This window comes from Polypterus senegalus, chromosome 2 (genome assembly GCF_016835505.1).
Source record: "Polypterus senegalus isolate Bchr_013 chromosome 2, ASM1683550v1, whole genome shotgun sequence".
Classification (NCBI taxonomy): domain Eukaryota; kingdom Metazoa; phylum Chordata; class Cladistia; order Polypteriformes; family Polypteridae; genus Polypterus; species Polypterus senegalus.
The window spans coordinates 190,239,479-190,257,828 of NC_053155.1; the positions used below are offsets into that span (position 1 = coordinate 190,239,479).

Here is an 18,350-nt window from a genome sequence, read left to right on the forward strand (position 1 = left end):
TTTTGTGTGACAAACATGCAAAAGAATAAGAAATCAGGAAGGGGGCAAATAGTTTTTCACACCACTGTACATATACACATAGACATATACATATATAGTACATATATTGTGACAAACCCTCAGACCAAACGCCAGACTCCAGGTAAAAGTCCAATAGTTGACTATATTATTATAAATAGTGCACAAAGCACCATCCTCTCCACAATACTCATAAATACCAATACAATACTCAATAATCACAATCCTCACTCCCAGACGCATTGCCACCCTTCCACCCAGCTCAGTTCAACCCTCTGGGTTTCCCACAATCCTTTATAGTCCTTGACCCGGAAGTGTTTCGCTCTCTCTGTCTATGTTACTAGGAACACTTCCGGGTCAGAAAAAAACTCCTTTTTCTTCAACCCGGAAGCACGTCATTTCCTCTGTCCACGTGACTAGGACGCACTTCCGGGTTGTAGGGAAAATACTCCTTGTTCCTCCCTGCAGCAACCTCTAGCGACCCCCATGGTATCCAGCAGGGCTGTGCTGGGCCTTCGGGGCACCTCTATGCTGCAGGGAGGTCTCCATCTGGAGGCCTGGGGGTATTGGCCGGGATGACAAACATAAATATACATACATATATACAGTGCATCCTGAAAGTATTCACAGCGCATCACTGTTTCCACATTTTGTTATGTTACAGCCTTATTCCGAAATGGATTCAATTCATTTTTTTCCTCAGAATTCTACACACAACACCCCATAATGACAACGGGAAAAATGTTTACTTGAGGTTTTTGCAAATTTATTAAAAATAAAAACTGAGAAATCACATGCACATAAGTATTCACAGCATTTGCTCAATACTTTGTCGATGCACCTTTGGCAGCAATTACAGCCTCAAGTCTTTTTGAATATGATGCCACAAGCTTGGCACATCTATCCTTGGCCAGTTTCGCCCATTCCTCTTTGCAGCACCTCTCAAGCACCATCAGGTTGAATGGGAAGCGTCGGTGCACAGCCATTTTAAGATCTCTCCAGAGATATTCAATCGGAGTCAAGTCTGGGCTCTGGCTGGGCCACTCAAGGACATTCACGGAGCTGTCCTGAAGCCACTCCTTTGATATCTTGGCTGTGTGCTTAGGGTCGTTGTCCTGCTGAAAGATGAACCGTTCGCCCCAGTCTGAGGTCAAGAACGCTCTGGAGCAGGTCTTCATCCAGGATGTCTCTGTACATTGCTGCAGTCATCTTTACCCTTATTCCTGACTAGTCTCCCAGTTCCTGCCGCTGAAAAACATCACCACAGCATGATGCTGCTACCACCATGCTTCACTGTAGGGATGGTATTGGCCTGGTGATGAGCGGTGCCTGGTTTCCTTCAAACGTGACGCCTGGCATTCACACCAAAGAGTTCAATCTTTGTCTCATCAGACCAGAGAATTTTGTTTCTCATGGTCTGAGAGTCCTTCAGGTGCCTTTTGGCAAACTCCAGGCAGGCTGCCATGTGCCTTTTACTAAGGAGTGGCTTCCGTCTGGCCACTCTACTATACAGGCCTAATTGGTGGATTGCTGCAGAGATGGTTGTCCTTCTGGAAGATTCTCCTCTCTCCACAGAGGACCTCTGGAGCTCTGACAGAGTGACAATCGGGTTCTTGGTCGCCTACCTGACTAAGGCCCTTCTCCCCCAATCGCTCAGTTTAGATGGCTGGCCAGCTCTAGGATGAGTCCTGGTGGTTTTGAACTTCTTCCACTTACGGATGATGGTGGCCACTATGCTCATTGGGACCTTCAAAGCAGCAGAATTTTTTCTGTAACCTTCCCCAGATTTGTGCCTCTAGACAATCCTGTCTCGGAGGTCTACAGACAATTCCTTTGACTTCATGCTTGGTTTGTGCTCTGACATGACCTGTCAACTGTGGGACCTTATATAGACAGGTGTGTGCCTTTCCAAATCATGTCCAATCAACTGAATTTGCCACAGGTGGACTCCAATTAAGCTGCAGAAACATCTTAAGGATGATCAGGGGAAACAGGATGCACCTGAGCTCAATTTTGAGCTTCATGGCAAAGGCTGTGAATACTTATGTACGTGTGCTTTCTCAATTTTTTTATTTTTAATAAATTTGCAAAAACCTCAAGTAAACTTTTTTCTCATTGTCATTATGGGGTGTTGTGTGTAGAATTCTGAGGAAAAAAATGAATTTAATCCATTTTGGAATAAAGCTGTAACATAAAAAAATGTTGAAAAAGTGATGCGCTGTGAATACTTTCCGGATGCACTGTACATATACAAACTACTTTTTTTTTGTGCCAAGTATAATGTTGAAGGAATATTTGTGCATATGTGTATGCTTTTACATTTATGTCTGTTTTAATAATTTTTAAAAAATTATTAATATTGTATTTATATTTTTGTTTGTTTTTCACCCTTTTTAAATTGAATCATATTCTGACCTGGTAAATGAATTGGTAATAATTCAACAGAATGACTTCGTCCGTGCATTGACAATTCCATTAAATGCCACCCGCTTTTCATTGCACTGACGTACTGAGTATCTAAATACAGTGATCCCTCACTATATCGAGCTTCGACTTTCGCGGCTTCACTCTATTGCAGATTTTATATGTAAGCATATCTAATATATATCACAGATTTTTCGCTGGTTTGCAGATTTCTGCAGACAATGGGTCTTTTAATTTATGGTGCATGCTTCCTCAGTTGGTTTGCCCAGTTGATTTCGTACAAGGGACGCTATTGGCGGATGGCTGAGAAGCTACCCAATCAGAGCACGTATTACATATTAAATAAAGCTCAATGATATAAGATATGCTTCCGGGGTGGTGTTTCGCATACTTAAAAGCCAGAACAACACGTATTGATTTTTGATTGTTTGCTTGTCTCTGTCTCTCTCACTCTCTCTGACATTCTCTGCTCCTGACAGAAGGGGTGTGAGCAGAGGGGGTGTTCGCACACTGGCCTAGAGGATACGGATGCTCTTCTAAAAAATGCTGAAAGACTACCTTCACATTGCTCCCTTCCTTGCAGCTGCTTTGTCGGGCGGTGCTTCGCATACTTAAAAGCCCGAACAGCCCTATTGATTTTTGATTGATTGCTTTTCTCTCTCTCTGTCTCTCTCTCTCTCTGACATTCTCTGCTTCTGATGCACACTCTTTTGAAGAAGAAGATATGTTTGCATTCTTTTAATTGTGAGACGGAACTGTCATCTCTGTCTTGTCATGGAGCACAGTTTAAACTTTTGAAAAAGAGACAAATGTTTGTTTGCAGTGTTTTAAAGTCCCTGTTTCTACAACGTCCTGTATTTCCGTGCAAATCTGTGACCCAAGCGTGTCAATATAAAAATAACGATATAAACGCAGCCCCCGCGATCGAGGAGGGATCACTGTACATCTCTTCATCTTCATCGCTTCATCTTCGAACAAGTTGCACTATTTTCATAGGTTAGTGGTTGTGTGAAAGAACTGTGTGTGTGTAATTAAATGTACAATAATAATAATATGATTTTGTAATGTCTAATATGTCTTATTTTCTCTTATTTTGTCTAATATATTGGGTAATACAAGTTTAATGGTGACTAAAGGGTGTTATTTCATCTCTAGTGGGCTCTAATAATGTTAAAAAACATATTTATAAGGTCATAAACAGGTTTTATATGCTCTAACTGCGAAAATATTAGATTTGTAAATAAAGAATCATACTTTGCGGAAATTAATTTATTGTGGTAGAGTCTGGAACTGATTAACCGTGATAAATGAGGGCCGACTGTATGCTTGAACGTCATCCTGAGACTGTTCTTTAGATAAAACTATGCATACTCTATCATGCCCTTTATGAATGTACTTGTAAATGTACTTAATACTCATAACCGATGCATAATACTCGACATTAATATGAAAATCTTTGAGTTATCGACCTTCACAATTTTACCATTTTTCTTTGCGTGATAAGTGTGTTGTTCGTGACGATTATCTCTTCGGCGATAATCAGGGAAGTCAACCTTAGTCATATCTGTTGATTGAATGAACGCTTTAGGAAATTTCTTTTAACACTTTTTCTCTTTTGAGTCCCAACATACTGAATCTTTTAAATGTGGTCTGTGAGACATGCATTTAATGACTTTGTACCGTAATTCAGGATAGGTCTCTCTGTTTTGAATTTCAGCACAGACAACCCGATCTACATCATCAGCAGTTAATAATTTATTTTGCAAAGTAACCAATAAATGCATGTGAGGTAAACCACATTTTTGAAATTCGATCATGTAAATGTATGCTCTGATCTGACTGAACACCGTTCTGATTCTATGTTGCATCGCTTCTCCATTATCATAAATATACACCTGCCCGAATTGTGGTATCTTCGAAATTAAACTTCTCATAGCTTTAATTGTTGTGGGACCACAGATTCTCATAGAGTATGGTCCTGAATCGTGTAAATCTACGTTTTGAGCATTGAATGATGCAAATGCGAAAAGATTATTGTAGAGTCTGATATTTTGCCTGTAGTGTTTGTGGATTTCACTTTCACCAAACAACAAATCTTTTAATTCTCACAGATACGCCTCTTCATTGGGAAGAAACACCACTTTTCCCTGATGTCAACAGGAATTAGCTGATCTACAAGCCTCCGACTTAAACTTTAAACCCTAACAATATCTACATAATTCTGACATATCACCTATGTCCATATATTCAATCTGTTTTTGCTGTTCCATTATTTCACCAAGTAATAATTTCTGTTTGTTTGAGCTAATGCGATCTTTATTATCTTTTTTTGATACTTTAGAATTTTCCTAGTTTCATATTCTTTAACTTGCTCTGCATGTGTATCGTGCCAACGTTTTTTTGAGCTTTTTGATTTCCACTGCTTTTACAATCTTTAACCTGCTCTGCATGTGTATCACACCTAAATCTTTAATTTCTGACCCGGATTTGACCTACGAGCTTTTCAATTCCACTTGGTCTGGGCTGATTATTACTTTCCCTATTGTCTGAATTTGCAAAACGATTATTATTGTTCTCTTGTGCATCCTTTTTTGCCTACTTTTCTCTCCAACGCTTTTTCGACGTGCTGCTCTTTCTTCTTCGCTTAGTCGTTCACGTGCCATTTAGAATGTATAACATTTTTAAGAGCCGGGAGCACATGAAGGTGTAAGGTTAGATGTCCGTGAACTTGTTTTAAATTTTTTGTAAGTAGGGCATGATGTGCGAAAGTCACCGTCTCAGGGGTCTTGCTTCCTAAGGTTGTAATGTCTAGTCTTGTGTGATGTCAAAGTGTCTCTCCAAAATGATCACTTTTCGACCCAAGATTTTTTTGTATAATAGATAGATATGTATATATGTATATATACTGTATATATATACTGTATATGTATGTATATATATATGTATTTATTTATTTATTGATACTTTTTCTTCATTTTTTTGTATTTTATTTGTAGCTACTGCTTTACCACTCAGGTCACTTTTTGTCCACAAAAATTGATCCAGCATAGTTAACAAATGCTTCCCTTTATGCTTTCCATTCGTCAAACTCATGGATATTTTTACAATTACAGATATCGCTTTTAAGCTTTACCCAACATTTCTTGTCACAAATGCAAGTGATGGGCGATCGTTCTCCAAGCTCAGACAGATGAAGCATTAGCTCAGATCCACAGTGGGTCAGGAAGAACTGAATCATTTGACTCTTGACATTAATTGGGAGTGATCTGGTTTGGAAACTGGATTTTAGTCATCTCAGAACAATACAATTTTGAAAAACAATCATGTGCCTGTGTTAATATACAGAAAGGCATTATGTAGTATTTCATACTTCTGCTTTTGTAGGCATTTGCAATAGGGTTCTGTAGTTGACTTTTCAAACTTTGCTTTGCGATTATTATTAGGTTACTTGTCATATGTACAGTAATGGCTGTTTAAACACAGTACTGTATAGAGACTTTGATATAGCATACTTTGCCTCTCATAATTTGCCATTCATTTTAAAGATAAAATTCTGAAGTTATTATTTACTTTACTTTTTGTGACTCTGAGACCTTGAGGTTGATGTTTATAGCACTCAGAGTATTTTGTGTAGGGTAGGGCCCTAAAAATACCTCTAGTCCAGGAACCACCACCTCATCCTGGTGTTCCTGGTGTTCACACAGTGATGGGTTGGTGACTGGTCCAGGTGTTGTTCCTGCCTTGTGCCTAATGAATGTTGGGATAGGTTCCAACCTTCTGTTTACTGTGCCTTGGACAAACGAGATACGAATATGGATGGATGGGTATACAGTAACTGTTTACATCTGAGTGGTTGTTTGGGCACCCTTAATTATAGTCTTAAAATGCAGTTTAAAAGTATGATAGTAACAAAACTCTAAAGAAAACTCTTTTCAGAAAGGTATTGGATTGATTTTCTAAAACAAGTTCATCCTGACGAGGGTTCTGTACTTTATATTGCTGAATTTGTCCACACTTTCTACTACATACTTAATAAAGCAACTTACAATCCTCCTTCCCTAATTTCAGTTTCTGAGCAGCCCTGTATTGGAATAAGTGGATACTGAACATTGATTTGTAGATGGAGAAATTAATGTTCCATTGGGTAGTAATTAAATGACCCAAATAACAATAAACACTGAATTAATGAACACTGAAAACTAAATAAATGCAGACTACTGTTTCTATATATATATTGTTTAAAGGAAACTGCATTAATTATGCTATTTTGCTAAGTGGCACAAGCCTTTCTTAGGTCATCTGGAAAAGTGAACTCTAAAGGTTTAGTCATTGTCAAAGGTAACACCTCACTTTTGTTTAGATTCAGACAAATTAAACTTTAATTCCTGGAAATTAAGGGTTGTCAGCATTGTGCTGTTATATACAAACTTTCAATATGGTTAAAGAGAGCTATTACCAAGTTTATATAAAATGAGCCTTCACTCATTGAAAAGAAAAAAAAACCTGTGTCATCCAATACTGTCTGATTAGTGAACAGAAATCCAACAACATACGGTAGCGTTCCCTTTCTATCAGGGACAATAAGAATATAAATTATACAGTTGTCTCTGCAGTCTGTTTGATTATGTGTGTTGAAAGTAGACTACCTGGGTCATGTCTGCTCTTTGCTTTATTGCATGCTGGTTTGTAAAGAGAAAGGCAAACTCAAAAAAAAAAAAATTGTGAGTAATACATGTGAAGAATTCTTCTTTTTTTTTGAGAGCTATCAATTGCTATTAACTCTGCAGTTCACAGTGGCAGAAAAGCATGGCTCAGTAACACCTGTGGAGTAATTGTTTCTCACTGTATGTTCAGGCAACTGTAAACAGTTGCATTAAATAGTAAGCTGTGTTTGTTCTCCATGTGCATATAATTTTTGTTTTCTACTAGTCTTGAAGGCACAGACTATTTTAAGTGTGGGCTGTCGTGTGAGATGGATATTCCAACTGTGCAGGCATTTGGAGTTATTCAATTGTGATGAGTGATCTTACGCTTTCTATTTAAAACATTGAAACAGTTTCAAATACCATAGATCTAGTGGATGTTTTCCAATATTTTCTAAGCTTCATATCTCTGTATTTGTTTTTGATAAAGTACACACCATTAAGTACTATATATTTAATTTATTTCACAGTTGTGCTGTTAAAAAAACAAATGCCTTTAGATGTCCTGTTCAAGACCCTCTTGTTTTTCTAACTACACATTTTAATTAAGTAAACCAGAAAATAAAATTTAAAAACTTCCTTAAACTTCCTGAAATTGTTTAATATAATTAAAAGTAAAATTAAATATATTGTAACAACGATTACCTCTGTGTAGTTCTTTATTAAAAAGTAATACAATTAATACAAGTAATACTTAAACAAAAAAAAAACCTTTAGTGGAAGGAAGATCTCAAAGTAGCTAATCATCAAACAGAAATAACCCGACTCTGCTCCCTGGGCCTAACTAAATATGTCTGAGTCTATTTCTATCCAGTGTAGTAACTAATCCACTCGACCCTAACACAACTAATGCGCATACACCAAGTCATTCTCCAGTTTACATTCCAAGCTCCTAGATTTTGTTATTATTTCATACATATAATACAGTTTAACTTTATACTAATATTACTCTCTATCTCTGTCTCTCTCTCGCGGGGGCGGTCCTAGCCTGTTTGGTGCCCTCTTGAACACCCTCTGCCCCCTGCCCCCCTCTCTGCTCTCCCCCAGCATACTAATAAACAATGAAAAAATACAGTGCAATAAAACAAACTATTGGAAATGTAATGTCTAACAGAGAGAAAATCAAATTTTACATTTATACAGCGCCGAAATAGTTCCTTATATTGTAAAGAATTTTCACTTTAGTCCCATCTCCAGTCATCAGTTCACCAGGTCAGTAACAACTACATAAACCTTTTCTCTCAGAGCTGCAGTCAGTTTATTATTTCGGGTTAACTTTCCCCGCCTACCACTCTCCACTACGCGAGCCATTTGCATTAGTAAGTTAGCACGCAAACATATATATCCATACAAAAAACTCTTACTAACTCAAATTATTTTATCAACATGTTCAAAATCTCATTGACGATATTTTACCGTTTTAAAGCCTGTAATGTGCACTCCAATTATGGTGAATTTACTAACCTGTGATAAAGAATAGAGAGAGCACAGGCATTGAGCTGGAGTCAGGTTCACACAGGAGGATGTATTGTTCTTGTTTGCTGTACTCTCTGCTCTATGCTGCTCGCACAAGGAGCGCCCATGTAACGATTTCTGCGATTTCGTACAACCCAGGAAAAATTAATTGTGACATAATGGGCTTGGATTGACAATATTATGAATGAAATGTGCTTTTTTGGAAGCACCCCGCCCGCCTCCCTTTTCAACAGGCTGTGTGTGAGACTTCAGCACAGACAGCAGCAGCAGCAAGCAGGCGCACCGTTGACCCTCGCGCTCACTTCCCTAATATATGGGTGTGATAGAATTTAGAAAACACATTGGTGCAAATTATAAGTCTATATCATAATGTCTGGTGCTTTTGCATTTGTTTGTTTGTTTGTTTTTATTTTGTTTTATTTCGCGAGCTGGTTATTAGATGCCGCGCCAGTCAGCCAGAGAATTCCCCGGCACCCCTCTCCTCCCTTTTCTGCAAGCACCAAGCACACCTCGCAAATGGAGGGTGCCCTTACTCCCCGCAAATGGGCAATAGAAAACCAATCAGTGCCCATGCAATCCCAAAAATGCGCTGGCATGATGTCGGGGCAGCATGGGAGCGCCCAAAAAAAAAAAAATTTAAAATTTTGCCGATGCCCAAGATGTCGCCCATATCAAAAACCGCCACTGCTCTCTCGTTATGTATTCTGTTATGGCTCCCATCTTTGTTGTTGCCTTTATGGCTCTCTTGAACTCACTCATAACACAAGGACTGTGAATTGTCAATATGTCTTCCAAGAATGAAGTAGGTTGTTTGCATGGCAGAAATAGAACATCGCACTGCGCAAAATGGACCAGGTTATATGCCTGTGTATATTCTCTTTTGAGCTGGTAAACTGGACAAAATTAATGTTTTGAAAAAGTGAGTTAACACTATGTTACTTGGGGTGGGGTCGAAGTCACCTACCTATTAATTTCTGTATTTGTATCTGTGCCAATTTAATACTGCTGTGCCTACTAGGTACCAACACTATGAACCAAAGTGCTCACATGATGCCAGTCTCACTTGTCTGCAATCCAGAAATAATCATGACACTTTTAGTTATAAATACTGATGGAGTGGCTTGGCTTTCTTCACTCTTCTATACCAATTTCATTAACTTTGAAATATTGTAATGCCTGTGACCACAAGTATTTAAATTTTTAGATATTTTCAGATTTTGAAATATTTTGAAATGTAAGTGTAAGCATGAAATGTATTTATTTTTCATATACAATTTATACACATAGATTAAGGTTAATTTTATACATTTTTAATGATTTTGTGCATGAAACCCAGTTTGTGCACAACAGCATCAGCGGAATACCTGTGTCTGCTGTTAAACAACAGCAACAACAAAGGCAAGCTTTCAGTCTCCACCTACAATGCTATGATTTAAATAAAAAGGTAACTGTATACAGAGAATAAGCAAAAAAACACAGAGTACTGCACGCAGGTATGGCGGTGACGACACCAATAGAGAGCCATAGCTTATGTCCCCACTAAGCTGTGCCATGTAGCACTTTTGAATTGCACCATTCCCTTCCCTTCTTGCTATCACACTTTTCACCTTTTGCTAATGCACCCACTGCTCCACTGAACCCCCCGCTCTCTATTTGTATGTTTGTGTGCCACCTGAAAATTCAAAGTAGAATTGAAGTAATCAGATATAAACTGTAAGTACCAGCTTATGTGTTATTTACATCTGCTAATCAGTACAAAAAAAAAATAGCGGGAACCTTAGCTCAGAGCCCCACATGGGCAAGTGAGGTCAGTTGTGGAATTTTCGGCGTCATGTTGATGAATTTCAGATTATGGGTCATCAACCTGTATTATACAAATTACTCTTTTTCCAGTTGTTGATTATTTTTATCATTATGATATTGAAACCATTATTTTTTCACTTCAGAATTAATTTTCATTACCTTTTTATGCTAGTTGTTTGTGGCTACAATGCCCGTTGCCAACCATTGCCATGATTTAAAATTGTTTTTAATGTGTAAAATTCATTTTTGTGGTTTCTATGCTCATTGATTGCATTGGTTTCATTTTATTCAATCTTCTATTTTTTCACATTATAATCTTGTTGTAGTGAATCTTTGTGGTGTGAATATTTCAAGTAACTAATAGTCTTTGTAAGCATATTTTTGACATGTCTTATGTAGTGTTTTGGGTGTTTGATGTTTGGGGTTTTTGACAAACTCGCTCTTTAATTTTTGTGTATGAATCTCCTGTCCGCTTTTCTTGGTCTGTTCCTTTTTTTAGCTTTTGCCATTTACCAACACTGGCAGAACATTCATGTGATCGCTATTTAAGATGGCTGTGCATTATTGGAATATCCAAAATAGTAGATGAAACAAAACTTTCATAATTGCTTAGGGCTAATACGTTCTGGTTACAACTTCTTAATTAGACCATATTCACCTAAAGATTTTATTTTGGTTTTGGGTCATCAATATTTTTGTTTTTCCAATATAGTAGACCCACACTTTTATGAATTTGGACTTTAGGAACTAGTTTTGTTTACCTTTTTCTTCTTTCTCAATAATTCTGTAATTTTATTAGGCTGTAAAATTATTAATTATATGCTCTGTATGCACCAAGCTAAAGTTTCAGCCATTTAAAAATGGAAGACACCTAATTCAATAAAGCAAGTCCATTGTATATATTGTAAGCTGTTGGGAAAATCAAGAACAACAATCATAGATCAAATTCTGAGCACACACATATTGAATTCCTCCTGGTTTAAATTTCTTAAACTAACATACTTGTTACATACTTGTTAGAATTCCAAAAGTATTCAAGTGTTAAATGGGACAATCTCAAAAATAATGACAGCATGCAAAGAGCCTAACACTGCACAATCCTGACAGAGTAGAAGACCTTAAGAAGGCTATTTAAAATGTGTGTAGGAGAGAGATGACAGGGCTTGCTTAGTCAAAGTTAGTTATCTGCCTTCAACTGTTAAATTTGACATTAAAAATGTACCACACTGAAAATGATCACAAAGCTTACCTGTTCACTAATAATCCTTTGAAAACAGACCTAACTTCCTACTTCCCTACTTTGACATACAGTAAGTCCCTCACTCTTTTCCTTTGTGTTGCATAACAATGCATCAATCTTACCTGCTCATATGACAAGCATTATAATTAAACAGAGGTTTAGGGGTTTATGCTACAAATGTCAAACAGTTTGGGAAATGTAAATTGCAAAAGAATAGACAGCATGTGTACTGAAATACAAAGCCTCCTTCCAAATTGAGTACAGAATGCTCAAGGTCACACAATCATTAATGTAATAAGATCAAATTATTGCTTAAGACATAATGCATTATTAATTTTACCTGCACTGTTGTTATGACATTTGCTGTCTTTGTTTGAAGCAGATGACAGTAACCATAGTCAATTCCTGTATATCATGTATATGTACTGTACAGGAAAAGTGCTTGTGCAAAGCAGTGGAATCTGGGAGAAAAAGAAGCAACTCACAGCTGTTCTAAATGACAACCCGATGAAAATGGGAGATTTTCTTTGATAGCTTGACTAACATGACTATGGCTTTTAGGCTGCATCCAATGCAAATAATAACCTTGGATAACAGTTGTTCAGATTGCGCTCTTTAATTCCATTCCTTTTCTATCTGTACTGACAGACCTAATGCAGCTGTTTCAGTCTTTAAATCATGCATTTCCATTTGTTCTCTCTCTCTTACAATAATATATAATATTGCAATATTTTGTAGTTTAATTGATTTGTATATAGCTCACTTCCCATTTTCAAATATATAGGAGTGAACAAATAATGGAAACATCACATGAAAAAGATGTTTAACTTTGATGTAGGTGCAAAGGATTTATGACTTTACAGAAATATACGAATAGAGAAAGTAAAAGAACTTTCAATAAATAAAATCACTAAAATCTCCACTGTGGTCATGGGATACAAGGTGTAAATAAAAGCACTGAAGGACAGATCAATAATTTCTTACTTTTTTTCTCATTCATTTATGCATGACACATGTACTGCAAGTATATATTGGTGTAGGGACAAGATTTCTTTAGGGTTAATGGACATGTTATGCTGAGTATATCGTACATTTATTTCTGGGCTGCCTATTTCTGTTTTAGGCTGAACTTTGTTTTTACTGGATTTCACTATGTCTGTGTGCTCTTTATGTTTTTGCTACGGCGTACAGTTTCCCCACTAAATGTTACTTTCTCTCTTTCTCTCTCACTACTGTTTTCACACTATTTTTATGTTAATACTTAATATTAAAATCATATCAGCCATTCCATTAGACTTAATTCAGTATATTCTTCTGCACTATGTACTGTAGATTGTTGTTAGCTGTTAACATTTCTCAAACTCTGAAGGTTTCCCAAACAAATCTACCTCAGGAAGCAGTGGGAGGTAGCCCTTAGACAGGATTTTGAGAAAGCTGCCCTGTGATGTGTCCAGTGCTAGTTTGGTAACAGATGCTATACCGGCATCATATGTTCAACGCTACCACTTGCTTACATTAAAAAGCAAAGGATGTCTGATGGTTCCTTTTGAGGGTACAGTCAAGGTGGTCAAAGTAGCTGAGTGTGTTATCCGACAGTCGACATTAGGGCAAGCTATCAGTGTATCTTTGTTCAATCAGTTTGTTTGGGCTGAGATTGGTTCAGATGATGTGTTTTTTCTCAAGGAGCACCTTAAGGAAACACAGTTTGAAATTGACAACCATCATTTTATGCATGTCTTTAGTTGTGTCTGTCTTCCACAAACTAAGGCTGCACCATATTGCCAGACTGAATACTCTCAAATTACAGGATCTGAGTGAGCGAGAGGGAGTGTAAGTCTATAGAAGATCAGTGAGGTAGGGGCGAGCAAGACTATGGAGAGCTTTAAATGTTAAGAGCAGTATTTTGTATTGTATTCAGTAGTGAACAGGGAGCCAGTGAAGTTGAGAGAGAATAGATGTAGTATGTTCAGTGGATTTAGAACAGCAGGTTACTATCCTGGCAGCAGAATTTTGAATGAATTGTAAGCGATGGATATGTTTTTATGGGATGACAGATAGAATACCATTACAGTAATCTATACGTTAGGTGACTCGGGCATTAACCAATACTTTAGTACTGTGTTGCATAAGAACAGGACGAAGTCTAGAAATGTTTCAGAGATGGAAGAAGGCAGTCCGAGAAATGTTACTTATATGGGAGGAATTATTTTATAATATTATTATTATTTAATAATTGCCATTATTAGTGTATAAATGGATATAAATGATTGCATTTAAATGGTTCGCCAAAATCTGTTGTATGTAAACGGTACTGTTTTAATCGTTATTGTTTTTTCATCAGAAAAACCCATTTCCACGTCTACCTGTATTAGTTTAAATGGCACTTTTGCCACTCGCAATATGGTGGATGCACTGAAATATCATGTCGACTGGGCAACACAGTGAATGCGGCATCTATCTATATATGTCTATGGGTTGCACTGCACATACGCGCACATGAGTTGATGTCTCTCTGTTGCCCTCTGTACCACGTCTGTGTGGTATACCCGGGGCAATCATACGCTAGTTACTTCCTGGACAGCACCGCAATTACAGTGATCCCGTGCTATATCGCGCTTCGAATTTCACGGCTTCACTCCCTCGCAGATTTTATATGTAAGCATATCTAAATATATACCACGGATTTTTTGCTGGTTCACGGATTTCTGCGGAGAATGGGTCTTTTAATTTATGGTACATGCTTCCTCAGTTGGTTTGCCCAGTTGATTTCATACAAGGGACGCTATTGGCGGATGGCTGAAAAGTGAGAAGTTACCCAATCAGAGCAGATATTATGTATTAAATAAAACTCCTCAATGTTATACGATATGCTTCCCACTCGGTGCTTCACATACTTAAAAGGTTGAACGGCACCTATTGATTTTTGATTGTTTGCTTTTCTCTCTCTGACATTCTCTTCTCATGACGGAGGGGGTGTGAGCAGAGGGGCTGTTCGCACACTGGCCTAGAGGATATGGACGCTCCTCTAAAAAATGCTGAAAGACTACCTTCGCATTGCTCCCTTCCTTGCAGCTGCTTTGTCGGGCGGTGCTTTGCATACGTAAAAGCACCTATTGATTTTTGATTGTTTGCTTTTCTCTCTCTGTCTCTCTCTCTCTCTGACATTCTCTGCTCCTGACGCACACTCCTTTTAAGAGGAAGATATGTTTGCATTCTTTTAATTGTGAGACGGAACTGTCATCTCTGTCATGGAGCACAGAACTTTTGAAAAAGAGACAAATGTTTGTTTGCAGTGTTTTAAAGTCCCTGTCTCTACAACCTCCTGTGTTTCTGTGCAAATCTGTGACCCAAGCGTGTCAATATAAAAATAACAATATAAACGTATGGTTTTTACTTTGCGGATTTTCACCTTTTGCGGGGGGTTCTGGAACGCAACCCCCGCGATCAAGGAGGGATCACTGTACTAAACACCACAGTCGCACCAGAAGAGCACCGGGACCACGTACGACAGTCAGCAGGCATGCGTCTCCACTCAGTGTCCCTTCAAATAAAAACACGTGCTACCCCGTCCTCCCTAAACCTGGCAACACGCCACCGCTAACCGTGTGCACCGCGGGAATAAACCGGTAAGTGAACATGTGACTTTTATTTTTCTTTTATTATAACGATGGTGCTTGCAAAGAATTAAATACAGATATGGCAAAGTGCTTTTGAAGTTTCACCCTGTGGCACTTTTCTTCACAATTAGTGTATGTTTTGAAAAGCTTTTGGTCTTACTGCTTTTATGTATCAATTCATCTATTATCCAGCCTGCCTAATCCAGTTCAGGGTTGCTAGGTTTACAGACTTGGGAGTTTGGGTGATGTGGCAGGAATCGCTAGAGCTCTAGTCGTAATGCCTTTATTTACAATATGTTTTTTGAAATTAAGCAATCTAAGTTTATAGATGGCTGTCTTAATTATTTCCTGGTTAAATGTGTTCATATTGTCTTTCTTACAGGTTTTAAGTCCTGATCAGATCAAAGCTATCTGTCAGGCAATTATTGAAAGTGGAATGCAATATGCAAAGAAGAAAAGAAAGCCTTTTCCCCTCATGTATTCCTACTATGGCACTGAATACCTGGGTAAGAATTACTTCAGCATGTTTGTTATCTCTTATGTTTACTTGAGTTTATTTATTACTTTTCAAGAAAAAAAGCTGACTGTCAAAGAACGTGCAGTATAATATATAACCAACATGACTGCAGATTAAAATAATAATAGTTAGAACAGATGCAAAAATGGCAAACAAAGATAAATCAGATATTAGTTATAAGAAAAGACTGAAAGAGATGGAAAAAATGTTAAAATACAATGTAGTAAGTGTATAAATTACCTGAACAGAATCAAGAACAGAATTAGTTAGTAGTGTGAATGAAGTAAAAATATTTTCTTCTATATTCCGGTACATATTTACCTGTCAATTTTTTTTATTTATTTAAATTTATATCAGGCTGGGGCATTATTGGAAGGAACAGAGCCTTTGACTAAATGTAATGAAACAAATATGACTTCAGTTGAATATTCACACCAGGAAATTTAAAGTCAGCAGTCAATGCAAGAGCATGTTTGTGGACAATGGAATAAAGCTAAAATCCTTAGGCAAAAATCGTGAAAACACTGACTTAGGGAAAAAAAAATAAAGCTTTACATAAGTCTTAAATCAAATCAGGGCCCCTACACAGAAAGATGGCAATATGGCCCTTTATACATGGAATGTGTTATCTCTAATGATGGATTAAACTGTTTAGGGTAAATAGCATATAGTAGTATATTTGGAAACCTTCAAGTCTTGACTCTTTTTATAACAGTTAAGTGAGTAGAGAGTGACAAGCTAGACTGAGCCAACTGGTAATCCATTTCCATTTTTGTAAATCACATGCAGCTTTTTCTATGCTAACACTCACTGCCACCCCCAAATGTTTTTCCTCCCTGCACTTCATTACATTACAGCTAGCTGTGTTACTGTTCTCATTCACTGGGTGTTCAGTTTTCAGAAGCTTGAATGTAGTAATGTAGCTCTGAATCACTTCTTGTCACTAGAAACCTTGGTGCTGTTACTAATGATGCAGACGCAAGATGGTGGGAGTTCTAATTGTACGTTTTGAACACACAATCATCAATATCTGTTTTCTTTTACCATTACTTTGATTCTTGAATTTAATTTATGCCAGAATCAAAAATAGCCACTGAGTCTTACCTCAGTAATATTTTTAAGAGCTCTGAGCCTGTAGGGACCAATCTCTTATTGGTTGTTTCTGGAGGAGAATTGAATTATGAAAAAGTCTCATTGGTTTGACTTGTCAGTTTGAGTGTGTCTTCAAGCAAAACCTAGTAATGTTGCTTTGTATCTGACCTAGGGTGACTCACCTCCTTAGAGCAGACACCTATACAATGGACATTACCAGCAAAAAGCAATAATTTTGAGTATCATATGTGGTGTTTGCTGTTTATTTGACATTTACAGTATTACAAGTTCCTGTCTTGGAAGCAAGGTTGCTGTATAAGTTATCTTGACTGTAGGAAGGTATAATTGTCCAGCCTGGATGTAGCTTAGTTACATCATCTGAAGTCTTGCAAGTCCCATGATGTTCATCTTGTTGTTCTTTATTTCATTGGTCATAGGTTGCGCTGTACCAGGATAAAGCAGATCCTGGGGATCATTTTATTCCTGCACGTACAGTAGGTTCTTTTGCTAATGTTGACCTTTTCATTGTTGATATTCTTTCATTTCAATTATCACAAATGGTTGATGTCATAGCGGACTACATATTTCTGGCTTAGCCCAAGGTCAGTACTTTAACAGTATGAAATTACCTTGGTATTTTACCAGCTTGGTGCCCTTGCTGTGTACAGTCCCTATGGTGTCATCATCTCTGTACAGTGCTCATAATCTCTGACGATGTACCCACTCTCAAAATGGTAACTACTTTTGACCAGTAAATTAAACATTCAATCACAAGACAGAAATACCCTTTGATTTTTGAGGGATGGATGAAACTGCACTGAGTGTAGTTTCACAGCAAGTCTCCAGTATGCCTAATAGTTTAGGCAAAGATCACAGGACTAAAAGTGATCATGATGTTCCACTTACACCCACAATTGGCTAATTTCACATACATCTTTAGGGATGTAGTAGGAAAGAAAGTATATACTCCACACAAACAATAACTGGCTGAGCGAATTGAACTCCGAACACTGGAGTCATGAGGCAGCAATGCTATTCATTTTGCCACCCTGTGCATAAGTGTAAGTAAGAATGCTGCTGTCCATGTGACATACGGTACAGGATATAAAACAATCAACTTCAAAAAATTATGTATCATATGTTTTTATATTGTTAAGAGTGGATCAGCTGTGAAGAAATCAGAAGTGCTGTTCCCAAGACACTGGATCCTGAAATACATGGCAGTGCAGCATAGTGTTTTGGACCTTAGACCTCAAACCCTGAGGTTGTGGGTTCAGATCCTGCTACTGACATAGTGTGACCATGAGCAAGCCACTTTTCCTGCCTGTGGTGCAATTGGGGAAAAAAATGCATGTAACCAATTGTATCTCTCAAATGTTGTAAGTTGACTGGGATAACAGTGTCTGTCTAGTAAAAATAATGGCAAAAATAATGAATTTGTCTAGATCCATAATTTTCTG

General features: G+C 37.6%; 1 protein-coding gene across 1 annotated transcript in view; it reads left to right on the forward strand.

The window, feature by feature from the left end:
- LOC120523614 (lanC-like protein 3) overlaps positions 1–18,350 on the forward strand; it is an 83,061-nt gene that overhangs the window by 48,348 nt on the left and 16,363 nt on the right. The window contains exon 2 of the mRNA XM_039745068.1: positions 15,664–15,787. Coding sequence (XP_039601002.1) covers positions 15,664–15,787 — 124 coding nt within the window. The remainder of the gene's footprint in view (positions 1–15,663; positions 15,788–18,350) is intronic.